General features: G+C 42.4%; 1 protein-coding gene across 1 annotated transcript in view; it reads left to right on the forward strand.

Moving 5' to 3' along the window:
* The window catches only part of LOC311229681 (solute carrier family 41 member 1-like), a gene marked incomplete at both ends in the record, with an annotated part of 82,660 nt that overhangs the window by 10,338 nt on the left and 44,524 nt on the right, over window positions 1-27,798 (forward strand). Inside the window, 3 exons of the mRNA XM_084315756.1 lie at window positions 15,477-15,584; window positions 22,153-22,172; window positions 24,491-24,632. Coding sequence (XP_084171882.1) covers window positions 15,477-15,584; window positions 22,153-22,172; window positions 24,491-24,632 — 270 coding nt within the window. The remainder of the gene's footprint in view (window positions 1-15,476; window positions 15,585-22,152; window positions 22,173-24,490; window positions 24,633-27,798) is intronic.

Consider the following 27,798-nt stretch of genomic DNA (forward strand, 5'->3'; position numbering starts at 1 on the left):
TTATACCTTACCGTCTGGCTAATAGTGGGGAATATTTCAATCCCGAGACATTTAAAGTGCTCCACCATAAGTATGTTTGCAGGGAGGACGGTAGCCTTCGCAGGCTCATTAAGTGGAAGAAAGGCAGATTTTGGCCAGTTGATCTTAAAGCGGGATAGGCTGCCAAACTCATCTATTACACTGAGAAGATGAGGTAGAGAGATGGCGGGATTCTGCATAAATAAGAGTACATCATCTGCTTATAAGCTAATATGGTGATGTGTGCCCTGAATTTAAACAGGAGATATAATTTGGGATTGTCTTATGTATTGAGCTAGAGGTTCGAGGGATAAGGCGAAAAGTCCGGGACTAAGAGGACAACCCTGTCTAGAAGAGCGCAAGACAGAGAAGAGTGGCGAGCAAAACTTCCCTGTTAAAATCATGGCTGAAGGCCCAGTGTAGAGAACTTTGATAATATGAATGAAACCCTCACCTAACCCCATCCTTCTAAGAACTGCCCACAAATAAGACCACTCCAATCTGTCAAAGGCCTTCATTGCGTCCAAGGACATGACAGCTGTAGGATCTGCGACATCCTTGCTGGCATCAATCACGTGTAGTAACCGTCTGATGTTGTCAGTAACCAGGCGGCCTCTTATAAAGCCGATCTGATCAGGGTGAACTAGAGATGTCATATGCCTTTGAAGTCGGGTGGCTAGAACCTTGGCATATAGCTTTAGATCGGCTCAGAGGAGACTTAAGGGCCTATAGCTGCCACATTCGGTGGGGTCCTTATCTTTCTTCAGTAAAACAGATATAAGCGCCATATTGACATCTCTGGAAAAATTGCCCTCTTCGATTGAGTGTAAAATCATTGAAAGTAATAAGGGACCGAGTACATCCCAGAATGCAAGATATAGTTCCGGTGGAATGCCGTCCCAACCGGGAGCCTTGCCCCGTTGCATATCAGCAATCGCCTGCCTAAGCTCATCTAGTGTGGTAGGTGCAGCTAACCGCTTAGCGTCATCTTCTGAGACCTGTGGTAAATTGATTAGATTAAGAAAGTCCTCCAGCTTAGTATGATCAAAGACCACCTCTGACTTGTACAGGTTGGAATAAAAAGAGCGAAATATATCATTAATCTTTTTGGGGTTGGTGGTTACCTCCCCCTGTTGGTTCTTAATGGAAGGGATATCCGCAAATTGTTCACTGGCACGTATCTTCATAGCTAGTAGGTGACGTCTTGTTCTGTGCATTTGAAATTCAGATTGTTGTCTTAAAATGGAGTTAATCTCTTTTTTCACTACCTTAATTTGAAGCTCCAGTCGACTAGAGTAGTTGTGCTGCAAAGAAGAGATCAACGTGGCATGAAGCTTTTCCAATTCCACCAGCGTGGAGAGACGTCCCTTGCGGAGATTAGATGCAAAGAGAGTAGTGTTACTTCTAATAAAACCCTTAACTGAATCCCATAGAATTCTGGGATCCTGTACCGAGCCAGCATTAACCTGTTAAGCTGTAGCCCTATATTCAGAAATCTCGCCTAAAGGTACATGCCTAAGTAAATGGAAGATTGCTCCACTTCTACAAGGCCAATTTGCATGTTCTTGGTATCTAGGAACATCTAGGGACCTGGGGGTATGTATTTCCAGTGTCAGAAATATTGTGTCTGTTACTAGGCTTGAGTAAATTGTAATGAAAAAAGGGAGAATATAAATTGTGATTTATTTTTGCATCTGTGCCGGTGAATAACACCATGTTACAATTGTGAGTAAGCCGAGCTCGCTCACTGAGCTCATTCAGCACCTTCTTGAGATCAAGTGTAAAAAGAATCTAAGCAAATGAATAAAGGGAAGATGATTAAACAGAAGGATTTGTAGATACAGTAATAAATGATAATCGATTTGAATTATAAATTCATATTTGACTTTGAACTTGACCTTGACCTTATTATGGCCAAATCATACATCTATGGATAGGGAAAAGGGTCCTCTTTCCAATGGCAAGGTTGAATCTGGATTTAGTCATTTCCTTGCGGTTTTACGATAAAAGAGATATAATTAGCATTTTTCCGATAAATCGTATTTTCGGTAAATCGTATAAAACAACAAAACAAAATATACACTTTGACTACTGTTTTGATAGGGTTATTATGGTATTTACTCTTGGCTACAAAAAAAATTATAAAAAAAACAGAACCTCTTAACATCCAAGGGCCCACATGTGGGCCCTCATGAGGACGATTTGCGACGCGCCACTTTGCCGACCTTTCCAATGATACCCTATGATATGATAATTGGGGATCTAATACGGTCTCTATTGATCGATTTATGATAAAGAAAAGCAGGGTCCCCCTAAAGGGGGACCTACGGGCTTAACGCAGGAATTCAGTGAGCTTCTCTTTAAATTGCAAGTTAAACTCTCCATTTTTCAGCAGCGTTGAGTTAAAGCGCCATCTAGGGGCGCAGGATGTTATTTTACTGAGAGAACCCTTGAGAAGGATACCTTTGTGGTCTGAAAGTGCAATGGGCAGGGGTGTAAAAAGTACCCAGAAATTATACTTAAGTGAAAGTATGGGTACCGTCTCAAAATCGTACTGAAGTAAAAGTCAGAGTATCTGGCTAAAAACACACTTGAGTAAAAGTAAAAAAGTTTCTACTTTTAAATGTACTTGTAAAAGTAAAAACCTTTTTTTGACTGTCTATTCTTCTGATTGATAGCAGGTGTTTAATCAAAGATCCCCACTTTCTAGTCTTGCACAAGGACCAATCAGCATGGGTATGGGCGGGTTCATTTTCCATTGGTGGGGATTTGATTGGCTGTTCTTAAATAAAGAGCGGGATTAATAACGGGATTAATAGCGTTAATGTTAGTTCGGCCAGAGAAACAAATATACTAATTAAAATAGATGGACCTGCGAGACTTGTACTTTGTACTTTGTAGGTCTGCATTTTAAATGTAAGGAGTAAAAAGTATGTTTTTTTTCTCTGAAATGTAATTGAGTAAAAGTACAAGTATACAAACCTAATAATACTCGAGTAAAGTCCAAAACAGTACTTAAGTATTGTAATGAAGTACAATTACTCAAGTACTTTACACCCCTGGCAATGGGCAATACGTCAACATCAAAGCTATCAAAGAGATGTGAAAAAAATAAAAAAAATCTGGAAAAGGTCTTATGTCTCGAAGAGAAAAAAGAGTAATCTCTCGCGGATGGGTTGAGCGAACGCCACATATCAATTACCCCTGTGTCCTTGGACCAGGCCTGTAAGGCAGTGGTAGTTTGTTTCTGATCAAAGGTTTCAGTGTGTTTTGATTTATCAATCAATGGATCCCATACTGCATTAAAATCAGCTCCTACTATAAACGAGTAATCAGGTAGTTTCAACATAGCTGCAGTGAGTACAGCATAAAAGTTAGCATCATACAAATTAGGGGCGTATGCAGAGATCAGAGCAATTTTCCGGTTAGAGTATTCCATTTTAGCAATAGTAATTCGACCATCTGCATCAGACCACACATCTAACAGTTTAATATTCAGATTTCGCTTCGCTATTATGGCTACCCCTCGGGACTTGGTGCTAAAAGAAGAAGAACTTATGTTATGGTAAAATCTATTTGCCAGTTTTGCGTTATCAGCCAATAAAAGGTGCGTTTCACTCAGTAAAGCAAGGTCCACTTCCTTCCTTTTTAGCCACATTAGTACACTTGTGCGTTTATGCGGTAGATTAAGACCCCCTGTATTCCAGATCAAGATATTTAAATTAGCCATAGTCTAAAAGGGCTGCAGTATGATTGGATGTAATGCGTTTGGAGTAAAGCATTAGAACAGATACATATCCACTTGTTAAAGTCCCATTGAGTTCCGAGCATGAGCGTACATTTTTTTTTTAAATAGAGCAAATCGAATGAAAAGAAAAACAAAAAGCAACGCACCCCCCCATTCCCTCCCCCCTCCCCCCCATCAGAATACTTGTTCGATATCAATCAAAAATCAGTTGGCCACTATGACCGAGCATAGCAACCACAACAACATTATGTAACTTAACCATACCAAAACTTTGTAAGGTATATTGTAACAATTTAGAAAAAGGAACCCACTTCGCTCAACAGAGAGAATAAATCTATGCAAAGTTCAATGCGAAGTTCAATGTGCAGACGATAAAAAGCAGATACATTACAACACAGCTTGTCTGAGTTAAACTTGAAAAAAGGCAATATGCATACCAGTGGAGGCTGCTGACCAAATTTTTAGGTGAAGCACAAATTATTATATTATATTATATATTAAATTATATTTTTAAAACATCCCCAGATGAACACAGATGAAAACATATTAACATTAGGTGACAGCGGACCTGACCAGATGAAAACATATTAGGTGACAGCGCACCTGACCAGATGAAATCATATTAGGTGACAGCGCACCTGACCAGATCAAAACATATTAGGTGACAGCGCACCTGATCAGATCAAAACATATTAGGTGACAGCGCACCTGACCAGATCAAAACATATTAGGTGAAGGTGACAAGGAAGCCACAGACTCATACCGCCCCGACACTCAACTAACCGCCTCGGACAGTCCTTCATACCAGTGGCCATCAGGCTCCACAACAGTGGGCAGGGACTGCTGCCAGACATCGACCTAGAACTAATAGGAACCCAAGTAGGACAATAACACTACCTTATGCATACTGCACCTTATGTGGATACTGTGATACTGTGAATAATGAATAATGTATATTTCAGTTAGTTAGATAGTAAATTATAACACTACCTTATGCATACTGCGCCTTATGTGACACTGTGAAAATATATTTCAGTTAGTTAGATAGTAAATTATATTGACCTATTTGTTTACACTGCTTGTGTTGTTTTCACTACCTGTACCCCCCCCCCCCCCTTCCCCCATGCTGCTATGATGCCTGAATTTCCCCAAGGGGATCAATAAAGGAATATCTTATCTTATCTTAAAAGGAAAGATGAAATTACCTACCTGGGTTCCATCCTATAGAGGCAAATCTTTCCTGTGACAAAATGGGATCCAATGTAATAAAAATAAGTCAACCAACGAACTAGATTCCTGTACCGGATCTCCTCTCTGGTAAACAAGAATACCTTAAAGACTCGAACAGGAGCACTCATTCAAGGTACCAAAGCACCTCAAAGGCACTAAAAACAAGATTACAAACATCACAAAACAAACTGGTCAGACTACTGCTTGACCTTACTCCTAAAACCCACCTCACCCCTGCCCACTTAGACAACCTAGGATGGCTTAGAGTAGACGACAGAGTACAGCAACTTGCAATGGGCCTGGTCTACAAGATACACTACACCACTAAGATACCCATGTGCATGTTGAAATACTTCCCAAAGGTCAGTGAATACCACGACCACAACACCAGAGGGAGTTCCACAAATCATGTTCAACCCAGATAAAATAATTTAAAAAGTAAAAAAAAAAAAAAAAATAATAATAATCGTCATAACTTAGAAATGAGATTGCATAGGTCTATGAATCGATATCGCGATTCTGTTTCGATTAATTGCCCAGCCCTACAGTGTGTACAGTAAGTTAGCTTGGTGATCATCATTGTGATGTAGGCTAAGCTGGCTAGCTACTGTTAGCATACAAGCTTTTACAAACACTGTAGCCTACTTACTTTTTCATCCACAACTTTTTTTCTGATCCAGATGCATAAGTCCACTTCTTCATGTTGCTCAGTTGCTGGTTTATACTTCGGTCCTAATGTTGGCGCAAAGTTTAATTTAGCCTGCCCTACTGTGTTATAGCTGTACAGCTTACTAAACTATCCTTGCTCTTTCAATGCTGCACACAGTCAAAACAGTCCAGCTGCAGCTCCGTAGGTTAGGTTTAGCTCGGGCCAATCTCAAGTTTCTCAAGTTTCTTTATTAGTTGTCATACAGAAGTACAGAATACTTTTATACAAAATGCTTCTTTCTGTTACATTTTGTATAAAAGTATTCTGTACTTCTGTATGACAACTAATAAAGAAACTTGAGAAACTTGAGATTGGCCCCAGCTAAACCTAACCTACGGACCTGCAGCTGGACCCGTTTTGACTCTGTAATGCAGCAACCTCTGATTGGATTTTCAAGGCTGCCAATCATATTCAACCTCCGTGTATTGGATGTCAAGGGCTGTCAATCATTCAATCCCACATTCAATGGCAAGAGTTTAACTGCACAGACCGTGCTTAGATGACGTTAATAGCCTATTTTGATTGGCTATTATTTATTATTTATTTAATATTGGGTCAACCTGTGCAGCCATCTGCACGAATATACTGCAGTCATTACTGCAGTGCAGGCCTGCTCAGAGCTGTCAATTTTGGCCATTTTTGAAGAAAAAATAAATTCACTGGCATTTTTTTTACAGAGGAAAATATTTCTAATAAAAATAATAATAATAATAATAATAATAATAATAATAATAATAATAATAATAATAATAATAATAATAATAATAATAATAATAATAATAATAATAATAATAATAATAATAATAATAATAATAATAATAATAATAATAATAATAATAATAATAATAATAATAATAATAATAATAATAATAATAATAATAATAATAATAATAATAATAATAATAATAATAATAATAATAATAATAATAATAATAAAAAAAATATATATATATATGTAAATTAATAATAATAATTAATTATGAGTGAATTTGTGTTTCACGTGTTGTCATAGAGAAACCTCCACTGATGCATACCCCTCGTTGAGATAATACAGCGGAGATAAACCTTGAGCGTTACCGTTCTGTTGGAACAAAAAGTTATGGTAGGCTCGCCGGCTCGCCCCCCTCGGCCGGGGGGGCCATCATGCCACGTCGAAGGAAGCTCTCCGGGGGACCATTCCTGAAGATTCTGTGCGCCCGCTCAATCTCCGGAAGGTTGATGGACGGAAACCACTGGGGAATCATCCGTTCTAGGTAATGAATCGGTGCATCATCCTCGATGTTTTCGGATAAGCCATAGATTCTGATGTTGCACCTTCTATTCCGGTCCTCTAGGTCGGCCACCTTTTGTTCATAAACAAGCATCTTGTCTTTTATAGCCGAGACCTCGGTGGAGTTGGACTCAGCGTTAGCCTTAACCGTGGCCATCTCTTCTTCCACTCCCGAGAGCCGTGTGGACACGCTTGCTAGCTCTTCTTGGAGCGAGTCCAATCTATTAGTTAGCTTCAGTGTGCTAGCTTCAAGTTCTACACGGAATAGAGTTCTAATAAAATCTATGTCCACCTCATTTAACGTTCCAGTCTGGTTCGGTATTTGTTTAGTCATCACTACGATGTGTACTGTGAGCGTATGGCGTGAAATTAACGTCGTTATAAATATTAATGTGAAGTGGTCACAGAGCTCGAAAAGATCAAGCAGCCATCTGATCCGAGCGGAAACCGGAAGCCATCATATAACACACAGTTTGACTGATTAAGTGACATTGCCGGTCTAAGAGGTTCTTCATATCTAAACAATTGTGTACATTATTGCTACATTTAGATCAATCATTATGATCAGATTGCAAACCTCCCACTTATATGATGAGTGAAATTAGTTCAGGGCTGATTTAGTCACCTCTGTTATCCGCAACTACATTACTGCACAGCATTGTATCAGTAACAACCATGGTTGTGGCTGGCAGTGGTTGTGGAGGGATTCTGGGCCTGTATTGTTTCAAGTTTCAAGTTTGTTTTATTAAATATGACAATAAAATACACATACTTTACAGTGAAATGCTCAGTTCTGTATGAGCCCCTGAGAGTGTGCTTCATACAGTAAAAAAAGTAAGTAAGAAAGTAAGTAAGAAAGTAAGTAAACATTTTTTATTTTTTTTAAAAGTAAGTAAAGAGGAATATACAATATACATATTGTGACGAGCCTGGTGGTGTTCAGGCGAGACACGGTTCAAAACAAACAAATTAAATTGTCCACAAAAGCACAATTTTAATAAATAAAAGATATTTATTGAATAAAAGCACAAAAGTCAGATGGGCAATTAGAGTAGTCGAATAACAGTCCAGGGTCAAAACACGTAACTCTCTCTCTTTAATAATAGATCAATATAATGTGGTGTTAAAGTGTCTAAAGTGAGTGTTAACTCATTCAACGCCACGGGTCGGGGCGCCAGAGGGCGCTAGAACGCCATCGCTTTAATCAATGGGGGGACTGCGACATTTGCGAGTGCTTAAAATATATCTAATATTATAGCTATGGGTCTAATACACCCGTCGATTGTCAGTGAGTTGCTTCCAGTCAACATGCACAAAACAGATTGTTTTTTCATACATACATTTCCGTTTTATACCGTGGTCAATAAGAGTATATTTCCAGAGCATTCTGTCTAATCTCAAGAAACTCGAGCAAACGGCGCTTCAATGTATTTCCTTAGAAATCGTGCCATTTGTCGCTTGATTTATGAATCGTTCTGAAAATAATGCTAGATTATCTGTATTATATGTGTCATCATGCGCGAACAGAAGCGGGGGCTGAAAAATCGCTTCTCAGTGCTTTGCCTGCAGCCAACGTCAGAAACACACACGCGCGCCGATGGTGGCGAAAGAAACATCGGATTAACCCAAGATTTGTAACATAGACTCCTTACCTCACCTCTGATGTCCTGCAAAAAGATTAATCCAATTCCTGATTGCCATTCCAAATATTGATCGCGTTTATTGATCCAACGGTATATGTCCGAAAGGCATAATCCACGCTGCTCCCAGTCTCCCCAGTCCATGTGTTATAAACGCTACTCTTAAGTTAACCCGACTATACTCGATGAGTTAAGGTGAGTGTTTGTTTAAAAGTGAGTGTGTGCATGTGGATGTGTGTGCAATGAGTGTAGATGATGGGTTGTTACATGGAGTCATTGAGCATCCTGATGGCCTGGGGATAGAAGCTCCTTCTGAGTCTTTCTGTACTGGCTATGAGACTCCGGTAGCGCTTGCCTGACCGCAAACAGTTCAAAGAGGCAGTTGTTCAAAGACAGCCTATCTGCACGCACCCATAGATAGGGAGATATATATGGAACAACCTTAAGGTTATGAAAAGAAAGGGGAAAAGCTAGTGTGCAGGCTATAAAAATCCATTTACGGCCTGAAACAGTCTGGGCGAAATTGGAACGAGATGCTCCACACATGCCTCATCAAGGATCACTTCCTACAGAATCCAGTAGACCCCTGTGTTTACTCAAGGGAGTCAAAAGAGTCAGGGAAAGTGATAATCGTCATTTGGGTGGATGATTTGATCATCGCAGCAGACAACACCAGGAACCTACTGTAGATCAGGTGAAAGGTATGCTCTCCACCAGATTCAAAATGAAAGACCTTGGCAGGTTAAAGCATTTCCTAGGTATGGACTTTGAGCAGTCGGAAAATTGTGTAACAGTATCCCAGGAGAGATATGTGGAAAAGATCCTGAAACGTTTTGACATGCAGGAATGTAGAACAAGGGAAACACCATGTGATCAGAAACTTGATTACCAAGAGGATGCTCAGAAACTGACAGATGTAAAAATGTACAGGGAAGCTGTGGGTAGCCTCATCTACTTAACAACATGTACCCGCCCTGACCTGTGTTTTGTAGTGAGTAAGTTGTCACAACATTTCGCTGATCCCACAGACACAGAGGAACACTGGATCACAGTAAAACATGTTTTTCGTTATCTAAAAGGTACAGTAGATAAACTACTTTGTTTCAGAAAGAGCAGCGAAGGCCTAGGGCTTAAAGCCTACAGTGATGCAGATTGGGCTGCTGACACCACAGATAGAAGGAGTACAACTGGATACTGTGTTAGTTTAAACACAAACAGCTCACTGGTTTCATGGAAAACAAAGAAGCAGCCCACAGTAGCACTGTCAACTTGTGAAGCCGAGTACATGGCTCTGGCCATGACGATACAGGAGTGTATTTACCTAGAACAACTGCTCAGAGAGATGGATAACTATGTATATAAGAAAACTGTTGTTTGTGAGGACAACCAAGGTACTATTGCCATTGCGAGAAACCCTGTGTGCCGACAGAGGTGTAAGCATATGGACATAAAGTACCATTTCATCAGATCTGTCATCAGAGAAGAAAGAATGACACTGATTTATTGTCCAACAGATGACATGGTAGCAGACCCAATGACGAAACCTGCTTCCAAACTGAAATTGAAAAGATTTGCAGAGGTTATGTTTGGTGTGTAAATATTGAATGCCATACTCTTTTTGATGTTCTAAGACTGTGTTATTTCCTTTGTAAATTGTTTTGAAGAGTCCATACAGAATGTTAAGCAACCATAAGTGGGAGTGTTGAATATAGAAGGTGTATGTATGGTTGTAACTGACTGTAATTGCTCTCTACTGCCCTCATGACTGCATGTATATCTGTGTCCACTGGAGGGCGCTGTAGGCGGAGCGTCTACTGTCTACACCAGGTTGGGACTATATAAACCTTGGTTCCCTCCTACTGTTCCTTCTTCTCACTTCTGCCCCTCCCGGAGAGGAGATCATATGTGCTGCTGTATTATGAGACTACATGATAAATAAACCGCTGCCAGCAGAGCAAGGCCAAAGATAGAATACCATGCCTCTTGTATACATTATCCGCCCCATTGCCAAATCTGTTAACATACAGCTAAAACCTTGTATGAGGAATAATTATTTTCTAACACTGTGAATGAGCTCACCTTGAAGCACTTATTTAATTTCTATTCATGTATATTTTATATTCTAGTAGTGGGTTCATTACCATTTGTTACAGTAAGTAATGCTATATTGAGCTTCTCTCTCTAATTAGCCAGTTTATTTAATTTAAATAAATTCATCCCAGGGTATGCCCCTAGTCAGGGCCGCCTCAGGGGGTGTGCGAGCAGTGCGGTCACACAGGGCCTCGCGGGAAGGGGGGCCTCGCACAAAAAAAAAAAAAAAAAAATGTATTTATAATTTTTTTATTATTATTATTATTATTATTATTATTATTATTATTATTATTATTATTATTATTATTATTATTATTATTATTATTATTATTATTATTATTATTATTATTATTATTATTATTATTATTATTATTATTATTATTATTATTATTATTATTATTATTATTATTATTATTATTATTATTTTTTGTTTTTGCGAGGCCCCCCTTCCCGCGAGGCCCTTTTTCATCACAGACCTAAAATCTAGTTTTGCTTATATATTTCACATTAGACACGTTTGTAGAATGTGTCTGACTTGTTCCTGGCTCTGCGGCTCTGCAGATACACTATTGGAGCTCTGGGGCTCTGCAGCAGACATACTATTGGTTTCAACGAAGGGAGGGGTTACATGTGTACAGTCGGCCGGCGTGCGTCAGCTGCGTCTGACTATTTCGCGCGTGCAGCATTGGAGGTTATGCCAGCCAAGACGAAGAGGACGGTCGTTCGGCAGATGGACTGAAGATGAAAGTTGTTGCATGTTAGAAAGTTCAGTCAGGCTAGCCATGTCGGCTTAGCTAAAGGCAGGGACAGCTAGTTAGCTTTAGCTACGTTATAATATCGAGTGCTAACGTGTGGTTCAGTCGGGATAGCCATGTCGGCTAGTAGCTTAGCTAAAGGCTAACTAGCATTAGCTAACCTAGAGAGAGCGCGTGCAGCATTGTTATGCCAAGATGAAGAGGACGGTCGTTCGGCAGATGAACTTCGTCAACTCCACGCGGTTGTCTCCATCCTCTTGGACGTTTGGTGAGTTTTTAATGCACTCTATTCTATTCCCGCCGTGGAGATATCTCTCTCTCTCTCTCGGGTTGGCTAGCTATCGTGGCTAACGTTATGTTGGACCAGCGGGCCGGCTAGCTATCGTAGCTAACCTTATGTTGAGCTAGCGGGCCGGCTAGCTATCGTAGCTAATGTTATGTTGAGCTAGCGGGCCGGCTAACTATCGTAGCCAACGTTATGTTGAGCTAGCGGGCCGGCTAGCTGTCGTAGACGTTATGTTGAGCCAAGCGGGCCAGCTAGCTATCGTATGTTGAGCCAAGCGGGCCGGCTAGCTGTCGTAGCTAACGTTATATTGAGCCAAGCGGGCCGGCTAGCTGTCGTAGCTAACGTTATATTGAGCCAAGCAGGCCGGCTAGCTGTCGTAGCTAACGTTCTGTCGAGCTAGCGTCAGTACCTGGCCACTCTATTTGCAGTTAGCCTATTTAGCTGATGTCGGCCGTTGGCTCCTTGCTACTTTGTTTTCTCTGGTATAGACCCTCTTTTCTTTGGATTTAACTTTTGGATTAAAAGTTGAATATCCTTTAGGGGCTCATCTTAGCTGTCTTGCTTATCTCTCTCTCTCTCTGTCTGGACCACAGACCCATCTCTCTCTCTCTCTCTCTCTCTCTCTCTCTCTCTCTCTCTCTCTCTCTCTCTCTCTCTCTCTGGACCACAGACTCATCTCTCTCTCTCTGGACCACAGACTCTCTCTGTCTGGATCATCACAGACTCTCTCTCTCTCTCTCTCTCTCTCTGAGCATTGCATTGCTTATAGTTGTCAATTGTGTCGGTCAGTTCATTGCAATTTTTCCTTCAGTCACATTTAGTTTTATCCTGCACCTGGCCTAAAACAGGTTGGATGTGCACACAGCTGCTCTACTGTGTTTGTAGCAGAGCAACCATACCTGAAGCCTTGTAAACAAAGACATCAACACTAGAGTGTGTACTTCTATCTACACAGTACAGCCAAAGCATTCCCATTGCTAGGCAAAAACTCCACCTGTTTTCTACACTGCTTCTTCCCTTGCTGGATTTTCTGCATTACTGCCACTTGTACTGTACATGTGTGTTGTGGAGAAATTTGTACAGTGTTACAAAGCGATAACACTGTATATTGACTGTAGAACGGGAGCTCTCTCTCGCTCGCTCTCTCTCTCTCTCTCTCTCTCTCTCTCTCTCTCTCTCTCTCTCTCTCTCTCTTGCTATATGTTGACTGTATCATGCCCAGCCTCGGGCAGCGCTATTATTTAAGAATATGTTGACTGTATGGGGGGAAAAACGTTTTTATTTTATCTTTTTACCTTTAAGGGGGGGGGGGGGGCTCGCGTTTAAATCTCGCACAGGGCCTCGCATTTCTCCCAGGCGGCCCTGCCCCTAGTCATGTATGGTACCCCCCACCCCCCAAATGTCCAGCTCCTTCCTGTGTCTCTTGACTGTCAGTCTTATAACTGGCCTATATAAGTGTGCATATAATTTGTCTAATACCACACACAACACGGAGAGGCAGATAACATACAGGACACAAAGGAAGAGTGCTGCATAGTGTTGTTGCACAAAAGGACTGGTTATTTTGTATGGGTCAATCTTTTTATTTTTAATAATGCACAAGATTATATTCAGTGGGGTGAGGTGTTTTGAAGGACCATTGAGGTGTGTTCCAGTGAGGCGGGGTGTTTTGAAGGACCATTGAGGTCTGTTTCAGTGCTGGGAGTTGTTTTGAAGGACCATTGAGGTGTGTTGCAGTGAGGCGAGGTGATTTGAAGGACCATTGAGGTGTGTTTCAGTGCTGGGAGTTGTTTCGAAGGACTACATTGGGGTGAGTTTCAGTGTGGTGAGGTGTTCTGAAAGACCATTAAAGCCCAACCTTCATGTTGTATTTTTGTTCAATAAACAATGTGGACTAGGCCAACGGTGACTTTCATGAAGAAGGAAAAAAAAGTATTGAAATTGACCCAGTTTTAGCGTTTTTATCAAACATTTTGTCTGCCCAACACAATCACCACGCACGTGGATATTTTAATCAATGGTTCATAACGTGCGTGTGTAATCGAAATGATGTTGTCACAAGAGGTGCAGGGCACCAGGGGGCTCACCAGGGGGCGCTGAGAGTCACACACAGCTAGTGGCAGGCACTGAGAGCCTTGCTACTACTAGCCGAATGAAAATGTATCTGTTTCACCTAACAACACTATTGCTCCGTGATCATAGCCATCCATCTCTAAAGCTAACCACTATTTGTAAAAGCCACAACCACGTTACCATATTTGTAATAATGTAAATCATTGTGTCGTTGTACATATTGTGTACACCGTTATAAGCTAACATAGCTTAGCTTGGTAGCTATTGTGCTAACAACATATCCCGACGGTTGGTTCTCTCCTCTCTGTACACCCCCGTCCCCACGGGTACCCTGCCGGGGAGCCCATGGACGCGACAACGGCGGCAGCCGTAGGGTGCTCGAGCCCGCCGTAACGCTAGTGGTACACGATAGCTATGAGCTAACTAACGCTACGGCCGCCGCTGTTGTCGCGTCCACAAGCTCCCCGGCAGGACACCCGGGAGGACAGGGGGCACACAAAGAGGAGAGAACCACCCCAAATCGAGCACTCATGCCGGCCGACAAGCCGGACACCGCGGTTGTTGTTAGCACAACAGTAGCCCACTGTGATGCACCGAGCGGGCCACCATTGATCAACATGCAGCGACGTGTAGCTTGCATGATGCGTGTGTAGTGCTTTGCCACACAGGTCTGAGAAGAGGACCTGCACATGATTTTACTCGTTCCCCAAACTCCTCTACATGCCCCGATCTCAAATGGTTCACGACAGTAGACATAATGCTAACGTTAGCCAGCGCCATATATCGAGTAGTACTATGACCCGGACGAGCATAAGGCATACGTTTCCTGAAGTGACGTCACGGCCGTGCTAGCGTCTGATAAGCTTTTAGATTCGGCTCATTAATATGCACCTGTAGTGACGTCTGCGTTTGATAAGCTTTTTTGATTCGCGTGTGCATGTTATTCGTGCGTGGACCTTTTTAACTCTTTCGGAGTGGCATTTCCGGTGTCAAATGGAAAAAAATAAATAATGAAATTATATACCAATGATGTAAACTACCCATAATTGATCAGTAGGGTTTAACCTGGATGTTGGGCTTTAAGGTGTGTTTCAGTGTGGTGAGGTGTTTTCAATGCCCATTAAGGTGTGTTTCAGTGAGACAGGGTGTTTCGAAGGACCATTGAGGTGTGTTTCAATGAGACAGGGTGTTTTGAAGGACCATTGAGGTGTGTTTCAGTGAGACAGGGTGTTTTGAAGGACCATTGAGGTGTGTTTCAGTGAGACAGGGTATTTTGAAGGACCATTGAGGTGTGTTTCAGTGAGACAGGGTGTTTTGAAGGACCATTGAGGTGTGTTTCAGTGAGACAGGGTTTTTTGAAAGACCACTAAGGTGTGTTTCAGTGCTGGGAGTTGTTTCAAAGGACCATTGAGGTGTGTTTCAGTGCAGTGAGGTGTGTTTTAATGAAATTTACTATCTTCAAGTCATTTAGCCTCAGGGATGGTTGTTTATAAACATATCCCTTACCTTAACCCTAACTTTCACCTTACTGGACACCTAACCTCAACTAGAGATTAAAAAGAAAATGTTACCGGTGCATCCTGTAAAACCATGCCACCCATGGCAATATGGAGTCACAGTAGGGAATCCTTTGTGGATAACTCTGATGTGTTTCAGCACTGGGAGGTGTTCAAGAAGATCACAGAGGTGTTTATCTTGGTGCCGGCCCTCGTGGGGCTAAAGGGAAACCTGGAGATGACGCTGGCATCCAGGCTGTCGACGGCAGTGAGTGGAAGACACACGCACAATACACACATTATATAAAGACATGCATGCGACTCACATTATATAAAGACATGCACAAGACACACATTATATAAAGACATGCACAAGACACACATTATATAAAGACATGGACGAGACACACATTATATAAAGACATGGACGAGACACACATTATATAAAGACATGCACAAGACACACATTATATAAAGACATGGACGAGACTCACATTATATAAAGACATGCACGAGACTCACATTATATAAAGACATGGACGAGACTCACATTATATAAAGACATGCACGAGACTCACATTATATAAAGACATGCACAAGACACACATTATATAAAGACATGGACGAGACTCACATTATATAAAGACATGGACGAGACTCACATTATATAAAGACATGCACGAGACTCACATTATATAAAGACATGGACGAGACTCACATTATATAAAGACATGCACGAGACTCACATTATATAAAGACATGCACGCAGGGGCGGAGCTATAGGCGCGGCTGGGGAGGCAGCTGCCTTAGGGCCCGCCCACCGTCTGGCGGGAGGGGGGGCCCGGGCCCCGGGCCCCCCCTCCGGCCCCGGGCCCAGGCCCGGGACTGAATGGAGTTGCCGTTCGCGTGTGGGACTGGATCGAACACAACTGGTGGTAACGGCAACTGGGACTGGTGCGTTTGTTTTGATTCTAGGCTCCTCCCGTTTTGCCAGTACTGTGGTACGAGTACGACTGATAGCGTGTGGTTTAGGAACAGGGCGTTTTGCACAAATCCAGCGCTCCCTTTCCTTGGCTGTGACGTAGCCACGTAAATCTCACAAGCAGCGCGGAGGTGATATTTTTCTCTGATGTCGCGTTCACGTTACGTGGGAAGAATCGGAAGAATCAGCTTCCGACTGGGAAAAACCATTCACGTCAGCCTCCTAGTTGTAATTCCTACTAGGACATATGGGATTTTTTATAGACCCCGATATCTCCCACTTCGCGTCACGAATTGCGGAAGTATGGATGTGGGCGTTTTGATCGAGTCAATGCGTGAAGGCTTCCTAGTTGTAGCAACGAGATGTCCTCTGGTTCTTCCGCTTCTTCCCACGTAACGTGAACGCGACATCAGAGAAACATATCGCAAGCTATGTTCAACATAATAAGTCACCTGAAACATGAATGAATGAATGAATGAAAACTTTATTAACAGATTGCAGAATGGGTACAGTACAGTACAGCTCAATACATACAATTGTTAAGGGGATGCAGACCAGAGAAAGACTTTCGTCTTGTTTACATCAGGGTCCCCCACATCACCACCGCTACCATGGTGTATTAAAATCCGACGACGCCGAGCAGCTAAAGGGGACATTTACCGAGGACCAGCTCAAAGTGTGGATATATTATGATTTAACAAGTCTTATCTGTCCAGGACGATGACAACATTATTGCAGGTAAGCTAACTAGTACTACTAACGTTATCACGCTAGCTTGGATGCTAACTAACGTAATGTGAATGAATGAATGAATGAATGAAAACTTTATTTAACAGATTGCAGAATGGGTACAATACAGTACGGCTCGTTAAGGGGATGCAGACCAGAGAAAGACGTTTGTCTTGTTTACATCAGGGTCCCCCATTTTCAATTCATAGTGATTATAGAAAACATATACGTTACCACCTAGCCACAATCTATGGTATTTCTAGGTTACCACATGGGTGGCGCACGTGAACACTTTGTGAATTATGTGAGGGTGTATCATGATGATGGTAATTTGGCACTTAACGAACGTTACCTATCTCTTTGCCGTTTTGCATAGTGCACTGCATAGTACCAGAGATGACAAAAGTTATGTGGTAACATAGGTCGCATCACTGCCAGTAGTCGGCATATTACCCAATTCTGACTCTGGTATTAGTCAACTAACGTACTGTTAGCCAGCTACTGTAATAACGAAACTGAAATATCTAATGATGATAGTCAATCATAAAGACAGAAAACACTCTCATCACAGACAAGCTGGATCTGGCCAAATACCTAAACATGTCATGGTGAATGAATGAAAACTTTATTTAACAGATTGCAGAATGGGTACAATACAGTACAGCTCAATACATACAATTGTTAAGGGGATGCAGACCAGAGAAACACTTTCGTCTTGTTTACATCAGGGTCCCCCATTTTCAATTCATTATAACATAATGACATACAGATAGACAGTAGTGCTACATCTATACATGACATACCAGATTTGCAAATACAGTACTGTTTGTGATACGAAAAGAGTCCAGAAAAGAGAGTATATACATTTGACGTATTATTATTGTATTGTGATATGTTTTGTTTCATGTTGGATTTTTTTTTTTTTTTTTTTATATAATACAATAAATATCGGGGGGGGGGGGGGCCGAGCTATCAATCTCGCCTCGGGGCCCGTGGGGCATTCCAACCGCCACTGCATGCACGAGACTCACATTATATAAAGACATGGACGAGACTGACATTATATAAAGACATGGACAAGACACACATTATATAAAGACATGCACGAGACTCACATTATATAAAGACATGCACGAGACACACATTATATAAAGACATGGACGAGACTCACATTATATAAAGACATGGACGAGACTCACATTATATAAAGACATGGACGAGACACACATTATATAAAGACATGGACGAGACTCACATTATATAAAGACATGGACGAGACTCACATTATATAAAGACATGCGCGAGACTCACATTATAAAAAGACATGCACGAGACTCACATTATATAAAGACATGCACGAGACTCACATTATATAAAGACATGCACAAGACACACATTATATAAAGACATGCACAAGACTCACATTATATAAAGACATGGACGAGACACACATTATATAAAGACATGGACGAGACACACATTATATAAAGACATGCACGAGACACACATTATATAAAGATATGTGTTTTGGATGTTTTTATACACACATACACATGTACAGTATGCACACACACACATACACTTTTAATATCCTCTCTCACATTCACACATCCTCTCACATCCTCAAAATTGTAAACCCTTTCTAAAGACGGTAGACTATTCACAGTATTCGATTGCAGATATCTTGGTCATGCAAACAACTGGTGAATGTCATTAAATGACGATAGTGGCCAATAAGCTGTGGCCTGGCAGCATATTGTGTGGCAAAACATGTCATGAGGATACTATAAATACCTGTCACTCATAAAATATAGATATCACATATAAAAATAAAAAGTAACTCTTTCATATTAATTGATTTATGTTTTGATACTCTGATACTGATTAATATAAGACAATTGTGATTCCACACAAATTTCCCCACAGGTACAGTATAAATAAAGATCCATCTTATCTTGTTTTATTAGGGCTGTCAAAATCGACCTAAAATTACATTTGACTATTCCTTCTAAAAAGAAAAAACACATCTATTATTGCACATTATGTAAACAAAATAAATTACCTTTAAGATCAACATACCCCCCCCCCCCCCCCCCCCCCCCCCCCCCCCCCCCCCCCCCCCCCCCCCCCCCCTCCCCCCTCTCTCTATCTCTCTCTCTCTGTCTCTGTGCGTGAGGAGAAATTGGAGACTGTCCTCTCGGAGCGAGATCAAATTAATCAGAGTTTACAGCATATAGAACAGACATTCATACACAGAACAAGCCTCTGAGCAAGATTTGATAAACATGAAATAATATATTTACCTTGGCATGAAACGGTAAATAATAATCATACCATTAGGGACCTGCATGATGCTTCTGTCTCAATTTCATTATTCAATATCTATAAGTTATATTATCGTATAGCTTACGCTCTGCACTCTAGTGGAACCCTATCCCTTATCAATCTAATACTGAATAATTTTCTTCACATGTACACACCCATCCGCCTGGCCACACCCACATCCGCTCCTCTACATAAGCGGGGTCGTGGCCATACTAACAGCTCCTTCCCTATTTTCACCACATAAAAAGTGCCTGTATACACCACTTTAGTTTAGTGCCAAAATAGTTATTGGAAAGGAGTTACGTTATTGGAGAAAAGGAGCTGCGTTGACATTATATCTCACTATATTTCGAGGAAATACAGCGATAATGTCTTCACCACTGGAGTGTCTAGAAGATGATGATCATTCTGACCTCCACTGGCACTTCGCATTAGGGGCTCGCGTCGCTGAGCAATCCCCGCCGGCATTGCCTCCGGCTCTGCAGCTGGGAGGCGATCTGCCGTGTTAGGGCTGACGGCCTCTCTGGGCAGGTGATGTTTTTTGCGATGCGGGCGCCAGGTGTGTTGGTTGTGGGCGGAACAACTACACAGCTTACGAAGGTCGGCTCCAGGCTGGGATCCTTTTTGCTGCCCCTTAGCGGCGTGGAGGGGGTTCTAGTTTGATGCCCCACGTTAACATTAGCTCCTCCTCAAGTAAGAGCTTTGTTTTCCTGGGACCGTGATTCCAATTCTGCGGTTCAATTCCCCGGGTCTCCGGACAAACGGATACCCACTGTCGCCGTGCTGGCCCCGCTTTTCAAGATGAAAAACACCCGGCGCGAGGGACGTGAGCTTGGTGTTCGTTATGAGAATATCTCCATGCTCAGGTCGGCTATAGTCCGCGATGGACTTGTTGCCGACACCGCTGTGTCTGGTAAACACTGTTCTGAAGAGGGACGTGTGTTGCCTTTTTCCCCTTTTTTTCTTCGGATGAGAAGAGGAAAAGACAGCGGCTGTCTGAAGTGTTGGCCTGTATTGCTTTTCTCACATTGTGCAGTTTTCAGTAGTAGCCGCTTAGCTTGCTTCTGCGTGAGCTAGTGGCTAGCGATAGCCGGTTTGAGCTAACTGTTAGCCAGTTAGCTGTTAGCTGCGACTTTAGGTGCCGGTCAGGTTCAGTCAGGCTAGCCATGTCGGCTTAGCTAAAAGCAGGGACAGCTAGTTAGCTTTAGCTACGTTATAATATCGAGTGCTAACGTGTGGTTCAGTCGGGATAGCCATGTCGGCTAGTAGCTTAGCTAAAGGCTAACTAGCATTAGCTAACCTAGAGAGAGCGCGTGCAGCATTGTTATGCCAAGATGAAGAGGACGGTCGTTCGGCAGATGAACTTCGTCAACTCCACGCGGTTGTCTCCATCCTCTTGGACGTTTGGTGAGTTTTTAATGCACTCTATTCTATTCCCGCCGTGGAGATATCTCTCTCTCTCTCTCGGGTCGGCTAGCTATCGTGGCTAACGTTATGTTGGACCAGCGGGCCGGCTAGCTATCGTAGCTAACCTTATGTTGAGCTAGCGGGCCGGCTAGCTATCGTAGCTAATGTTATGTTGAGCTAGCGGGCCGGCTAACTATCGTAGCCAACGTTATGTTGAGCTAGCGGGCCGGCTAGCTGTCGTAGACGTTATGTTGAGCCAAGCGGGCCAGCTAGCTATCGTATGTTGAGCCAAGCGGGCCGGCTAGCTGTCGTAGCTAACGTTATATTGAGCCAAGCGGGCCGGCTAGCTGTCGTAGCTAGCGTTATATTGAGCCAAGCAGGCCGGCTAGCTGTCGTAGCTAACGTTCTGTCGAGCTAGCGTCAGTACCTGGCCACTCTATTTGCAGTTAGCCTATTTAGCTGATGTCGGCCGTTGGCTCCTTGCTACTTTGTTTTCTCTGGTATAGACCCTCTTTTCTTTGGATTTAACTTTTGGATTAAAAGTTGAATATCCTTTAGGGGCTCATCTTAGCTGTCTTGCTTATCTCTCTCTCTCTCTCTGTCTGGACCACAGACCCATCTCTCTCTCTCTCTCTCTCTCTCTCTCTCTCTCTCTCTCTCTCTCTCTCTCTCTCTCTGGACCACAGACTCATCTCTCTCTCTCTGGACCACAGACTCTCTCTGTCTGGATCATCACAGACTCTCTCTCTCTCTCTCTCTCTCTCTGAGCATTGCATTGCTTATAGTTGTCAATTGTGTCGGTCAGTTCATTGCAATTTTTCCTTCAGTCACATTTAGTTTTATCCTGCACCTGGCCTAAAACAGGTTGGATGTGCACACAGCTGCTCTACTGTGTTTGTAGCAGAGCAACCATACCTGAAGCCTTGTAAACAAAGACATCAACACTAGAGTGTGTACTTCTATCTACACAGTACAGCCAAAGCATTCCCATTGCTAGGCAAAAACTCCACCTGTTTTCTACACTGCTTCTTCCCTTGCTGGATTTTCTGCATTACTGCCACTTGTACTGTACATGTGTGTTGTGGAGAAATTTGTACAGTGTTACAAAGCGATAACACTGTATATTGACTGTAGAACGGGAGCTCTCTCTCGCTCTCTCTCTCTCTCTCTCTCTCTCTCTCTCTCTCTCTCTCTCTCTCTCTCTCTCTCTCTCTCTCTCTCTGCTATATGTTGACTGTATCATGCCCAGCCTCGGGCAGCGCTATTATTTAAGAATATGTTGACTGTATGGGGGGAAAAACGTTTTTATTTTATCTTTTTACCTTTAAGGGGGGGGGGGGGGGGGGGGGGGGCTCGCGTTTAAATCTCGCACAGGGCCTCGCATTTCTCCCAGGCGGCCCTGCCCCTAGTCATGTATGGTACCCCCCACCCCCCAAATGTCCAGCTCCTTCCTGTGTCTCTTGACTGTCAGTCTTATAACTGGCCTATATAAGTGTGCATATAATTTGTCTAATACCACACACAACACGGAGAGGCAGATAACATACAGGACACAAAGGAAGAGTGCTGCATAGTGTTGTTGCACAAAAGGACTGGTTATTTTGTATGGGTCAATCTTTTTATTTTTAATAATGCACAAGATTATATTCAGTGGGGTGAGGTGTTTTGAAGGACCATTGAGGTGTGTTCCAGTGAGGCGGGGTGTTTTGAAGGACCATTGAGGTCTGTTTCAGTGCTGGGAGTTGTTTTGAAGGACCATTGAGGTGTGTTGCAGTGAGGCGAGGTGATTTGAAGGACCATTGAGGTGTGTTTCAGTGCTGGGAGTTGTTTCGAAGGACTACATTGGGGTGAGTTTCAGTGTGGTGAGGTGTTCTGAAAGACCATTAAAGGCCAACCTTCATGTTGTATTTTTGTTCAATAAACAATGTGGACTAGGCCAACGGTGACTTTCATGAAAAAGGAAAAAAAAGTATTGAAATTGACCCAGTTTTAGCGTTTTTATCAAACATTTTGTCTGCCCAACACAATCACCACGCACGTGGATATTTTAATCAATGGTTCATAACGTGCGTGTGTAATCGAAATGATGTTGTCACAAGAGGTGCAGGGCACCAGGGGGCTCACCAGGGGGCGCTGAGAGTCACACACAGCTAGTGGCAGGCACTGAGAGCCTTGCTACTACTAGCCGAATGAAAATGTATCTGTTTCACCTAACAACACTATTGCTCCGTGATCATAGCCATCCATCTCTAAAGCTAACCACTATTTGTAAAAGCCACAACCACGTTACCATATTTGTAATAATGTAAATCATTGTGTCGTTGTACATATTGTGTACACCGTTATAAGCTAACATAGCTTAGCTTGGTAGCTATTGTGCTAACAACATATCCCGACGGTTGGTTCTCTCCTCTCTGTACACCCCCGTCCCCACGGGTACCCTGCCGGGGAGCCCATGGACGCGACAACAGCGGCAGCCGTAGGGTGCTCGAGCCCGCCGTAACGCTAGTGGTACACGATAGCTATGAGCTAACTAACGCTACGGCCGCCGCTGTTGTCGCGTCCACAAGCTCCCCGGCAGGACACCCGGGAGGACGGGGGCACACAAAGAGGAGAGAACCACCCCAAATCGAGCACTCATGCCGGCCGACAAGCCGGACACCGCGGTTGTTGTTAGCACAACAGTAGCCCACTGTGATGCACCGAGTGGGCCACCATTGATCAACATGCAGCGACGTGTAGCTTGCATGATGCGTGTGTAGTGCTTTGCCACACAGGTCTGAGAAGAGGACCTGCACATGATTTTACTCGTTCCCCAAACTCCTCTACATGCCCCGATCTCAAATGGTTCACGACAGTAGACATAATGCTAACGTTAGCCAGCGCCATATATCGAGTAGTACTATGACCCGGACGAGCATAAGGCATACGTTTCCTGAAGTGACGTCACGGCCGTGCTAGCGTCTGATAAGCTTTTAGATTCGGCTCATTAATATGCACCTGTAGTGACGTCTGCGTTTGATAAGCTTTTTTGATTCGCGTGTGCATGTTATTCGTGCGTGGACCTTTTTAACTCTTTCGGAGTGGCATTTCCGGTGTCAAATGGAAAAAAATAAATTATGAAATTATATACCAATGATGTAAACTACCCATAATTGATCAGTAGGGTTTAACCTGGATGTTGGGCTTTAAGGTGTGTTTCAGTGTGGTGAGGTGTTTTCAATGCCCATTAAGGTGTGTTTCAGTGAGACAGGGTGTTTCGAAGGACCATTGAGGTGTGTTTCAATGAGACAGGGTGTTTTGAAGGACCATTGAGGTGTGTTTCAGTGAGACAGGGTGTTTTGAAGGACCATTGAGGTGTGTTTCAGTGAGACAGGGTATTTTGAAGGACCATTGAGGTGTGTTTCAGTGAGACAGGGTGTTTTGAAGGACCATTGAGGTGTGTTTCAGTGAGACAGGGTTTTTTGAAAGACCACTAAGGTGTGTTTCAGTGCTGGGAGTTGTTTCAAAGGACCATTGAGGTGTGTTTCAGTGCAGTGAGGTGTGTTTTAATGAAATTTACTATCTTCAAGTCATTTAGCCTCAGGGATGGTTGTTTATAAACATATCCCTTACCTTAACCCTAACTTTCACCTTACTGGACACCTAACCTCAACTAGAGATTAAAAAGAAAATGTTACCGGTGCATCCTGTAAAACCATGCCACCCATGGCAATATGGAGTCACAGTAGGGAATCCTTTGTGGATAACTCTGATGTGTTTCAGCACTGGGAGGTGTTCAAGAAGATCACAGAGGTGTTTATCTTGGTGCCGGCCCTCGTGGGGCTAAAGGGAAACCTGGAGATGACGCTGGCATCCAGGCTGTCGACGGCAGTGAGTGGAAGACACACGCACAATACACACATTATATAAAGACATGCACGCGACTCACATTATATAAAGACATGCACAAGACACACATTATATAAAGACATGCACAAGACACACATTATATAAAGACATGGACGAGACACACATTATATAAAGACATGGACGAGACACACATTATATAAAGACATGCACAAGACACACATTATATAAAGACATGGACGAGACTCACATTATATAAAGACATGCACGAGACTCACATTATATAAAGACATGCACAAGACACACATTATATAAAGACATGCACGCGACTCACATTATATAAAGACATGCACAAGACACACATTATATAAAGACATGCACAAGACACACATTATATAAAGACATGGACGAGACACACATTATATAAAGACATGGACGAGACACACATTATATAAAGACATGCACAAGACACACATTATATAAAGACATGCACAAGACACACATTATATAAAGACATGCACAAGACACACATTATATAAAGACATGGACGAGACTCACATTATATAAAGACATGGACGAGACTCACATTATATAAAGACATGCACGAGACTCACATTATATAAAGACATGCACAAGACACACATTATATAAAGACATGGACGAGACTCACATTATATAAAGACATGGACGAGACTCACATTATATAAAGACATGCACGAGACTCACATTATATAAAGACATGGACGAGACTCACATTATATAAAGACATGCACGAGACTCACATTATATAAAGACATGCACGAGACTCACATTATATAAAGACATGGACGAGACTGACATTATATAAAGACATGGACGAGACACACATTATATAAAGACATGCACGAGACTCACATTATATAAAGACATGCACGAGACACACATTATATAAAGACATGGACGAGACTCACATTATATAAAGACATGGACGAGACTCACATTATATAAAGACATGGACGAGACACACATTATATAAAGACATGGACGAGACTCACATTATATAAAGACATGGACGAGACTCACATTATATAAAGACATGCGCGAGACTCACATTATAAAAAGACATGCACGAGACTCACATTATATAAAGACATGGACGAGACACACATTATATAAAGACATGGACGAGACTCACATTATATAAAGACATGGACGAGACTCACATTATATAAAGACATGCGCGAGACTCACATTATAAAAAGACATGCACGAGACTCACATTATATAAAGACATGCACGAGACTCACATTATATAAAGACATGCACAAGACACACATTATATAAAGACATGCACAAGACTCACATTATATAAAGACATGGACGAGACACACATTATATAAAGACATGGACGAGACACACATTATATAAAGACATGCACGAGACACACATTATATAAAGATATGTGTTTTGGATGTTTTTATACACACATACACATGTACAGTATGCACACACACACATACACTTTTAATATCCTCTCTCACATTCACACATCCTCTCACATCCTCAAAATTGTAAACCCTTTCTAAAGACGGTAGACTATTCACAGTATTCGATTGCAGATATCTTGGTCATGCAAACAACTGGTGAATGTCATTAAATGACGATAGTGGCCAATAAGCTGTGGCCTGGCAGCATATTGTGTGGCAAAACATGTCATGAGGATACTATAAATACCTGTCACTCATAAAATATAGATATCACATATAAAAATAAAAAGTAACTCTTTCATATTAATTGATTTATGTTTTGATACTCTGATACTGATTAATATAAGACAATTGTGATTCCACACAAATTTCCCCACAGGTACAGTATAAATAAAGATCCATCTTATCTTGTTTTATTAGGGCTGTCAAAATCGACCTAAAATTACATTTGACTATTCCTTCTAAAAAGAAAAAACACATCTATTATTGCACATTATGTAAACAAAATAAATTACCTTTAAGATCAACATACCTACCCCCCCCCTCCCCCCTCTCTCTATCTCTCTCTCTCTGTCTCTGTGCGTGAGGAGAAATTGGAGCGAGATCAAATTAATCAGAGTTTACAGCATATAGAACAGACATTCATACACAGAAACAAGCCTCTGAGCAAGATTTGATAAACATGAAATAATATATTTACCTTGGCATGAAACGGTAAATAATAATCATACCATTAGGGACCTGCATGATGCTTCTGTCTCAATTTCATTATTCAATATCTATAAGTTATATTATCGTATAGCTTACGCTCTGCACTCTAGTGGAACCCTATCCCTTATCAATCTAATACTGAATAATTTTCTTCACATGTACACACCCATCCGCCTGGCCACACCCACATCCGCTCCTCTACATAAGCGGGGTCGTGGCCATACTAACAGCTCCTTCCCTATTTTCACCACATAAAAAGTGCCTGTATACACCACTTTAGTTTAGTGCCAAAATAGTTATTGGAAAGGAGTTACGTTATTGGAGAAAAGGAGCTGCGTTGACATTATATCTCACTATATTTCGAGGAAATACAGCGATAATGTCTTCACCACTGGAGTGTCTAGAAGATGATGATCATTCTGACCTCCACTGGCACTTCGCATTAGGGGCTCGCGTCGCTGAGCAATCCCCGCCGGCATTGCCTCCGGCTCTGCAGCTGGGAGGCGATCTGCCGTGTTAGGGCTGACGGCCTCTCTGGGCAGGTGATGTTTTTTGCGATGCGGGCGCCAGGTGTGTTGGTTGTGGGCGGAACAACTACACAGCTTATGAAGGTCGGCTCCAGGCTGGGATCCTTTTTGCTGCCCCTTAGCGGCGTGGAGGGGGTTCTAGTTTGATGCCCCACGTTAACATTAGCTCCTCCTCAAGTAAGAGCTTTGTTTTCCTGGGACCGTGAATCCAATTCTGCGGTTCAATTCCCCGGGTCTCCGGACAAACGGATACCCACTGTCGCCGTGCTGGCCCCGCTTTTCAAGATGAAAAACACCCGGCGCGAGGGACGTGAGCTTGGTGTTCGTTATGAGAATATCTCCATGCTCAGGTCGGCTATAGTCCGCGATGGACTTGTTGCCGACACCGCTGTGTCTGGTAAACACTGTTCTGAAGAGGGACGTGTGTTGCCTTTTTCCCCTTTTTTTCTTCGGATGAGAAGAGGAAAAGACAGCGGCTGTCTGAAG

The sequence above is a fragment of the Notolepis coatsorum genome, assembly GCF_963971535.1.
Source record: "Notolepis coatsorum genome assembly, chromosome: 6".
Taxonomy (NCBI): domain Eukaryota; kingdom Metazoa; phylum Chordata; class Actinopteri; order Aulopiformes; family Paralepididae; genus Notolepis; species Notolepis coatsorum.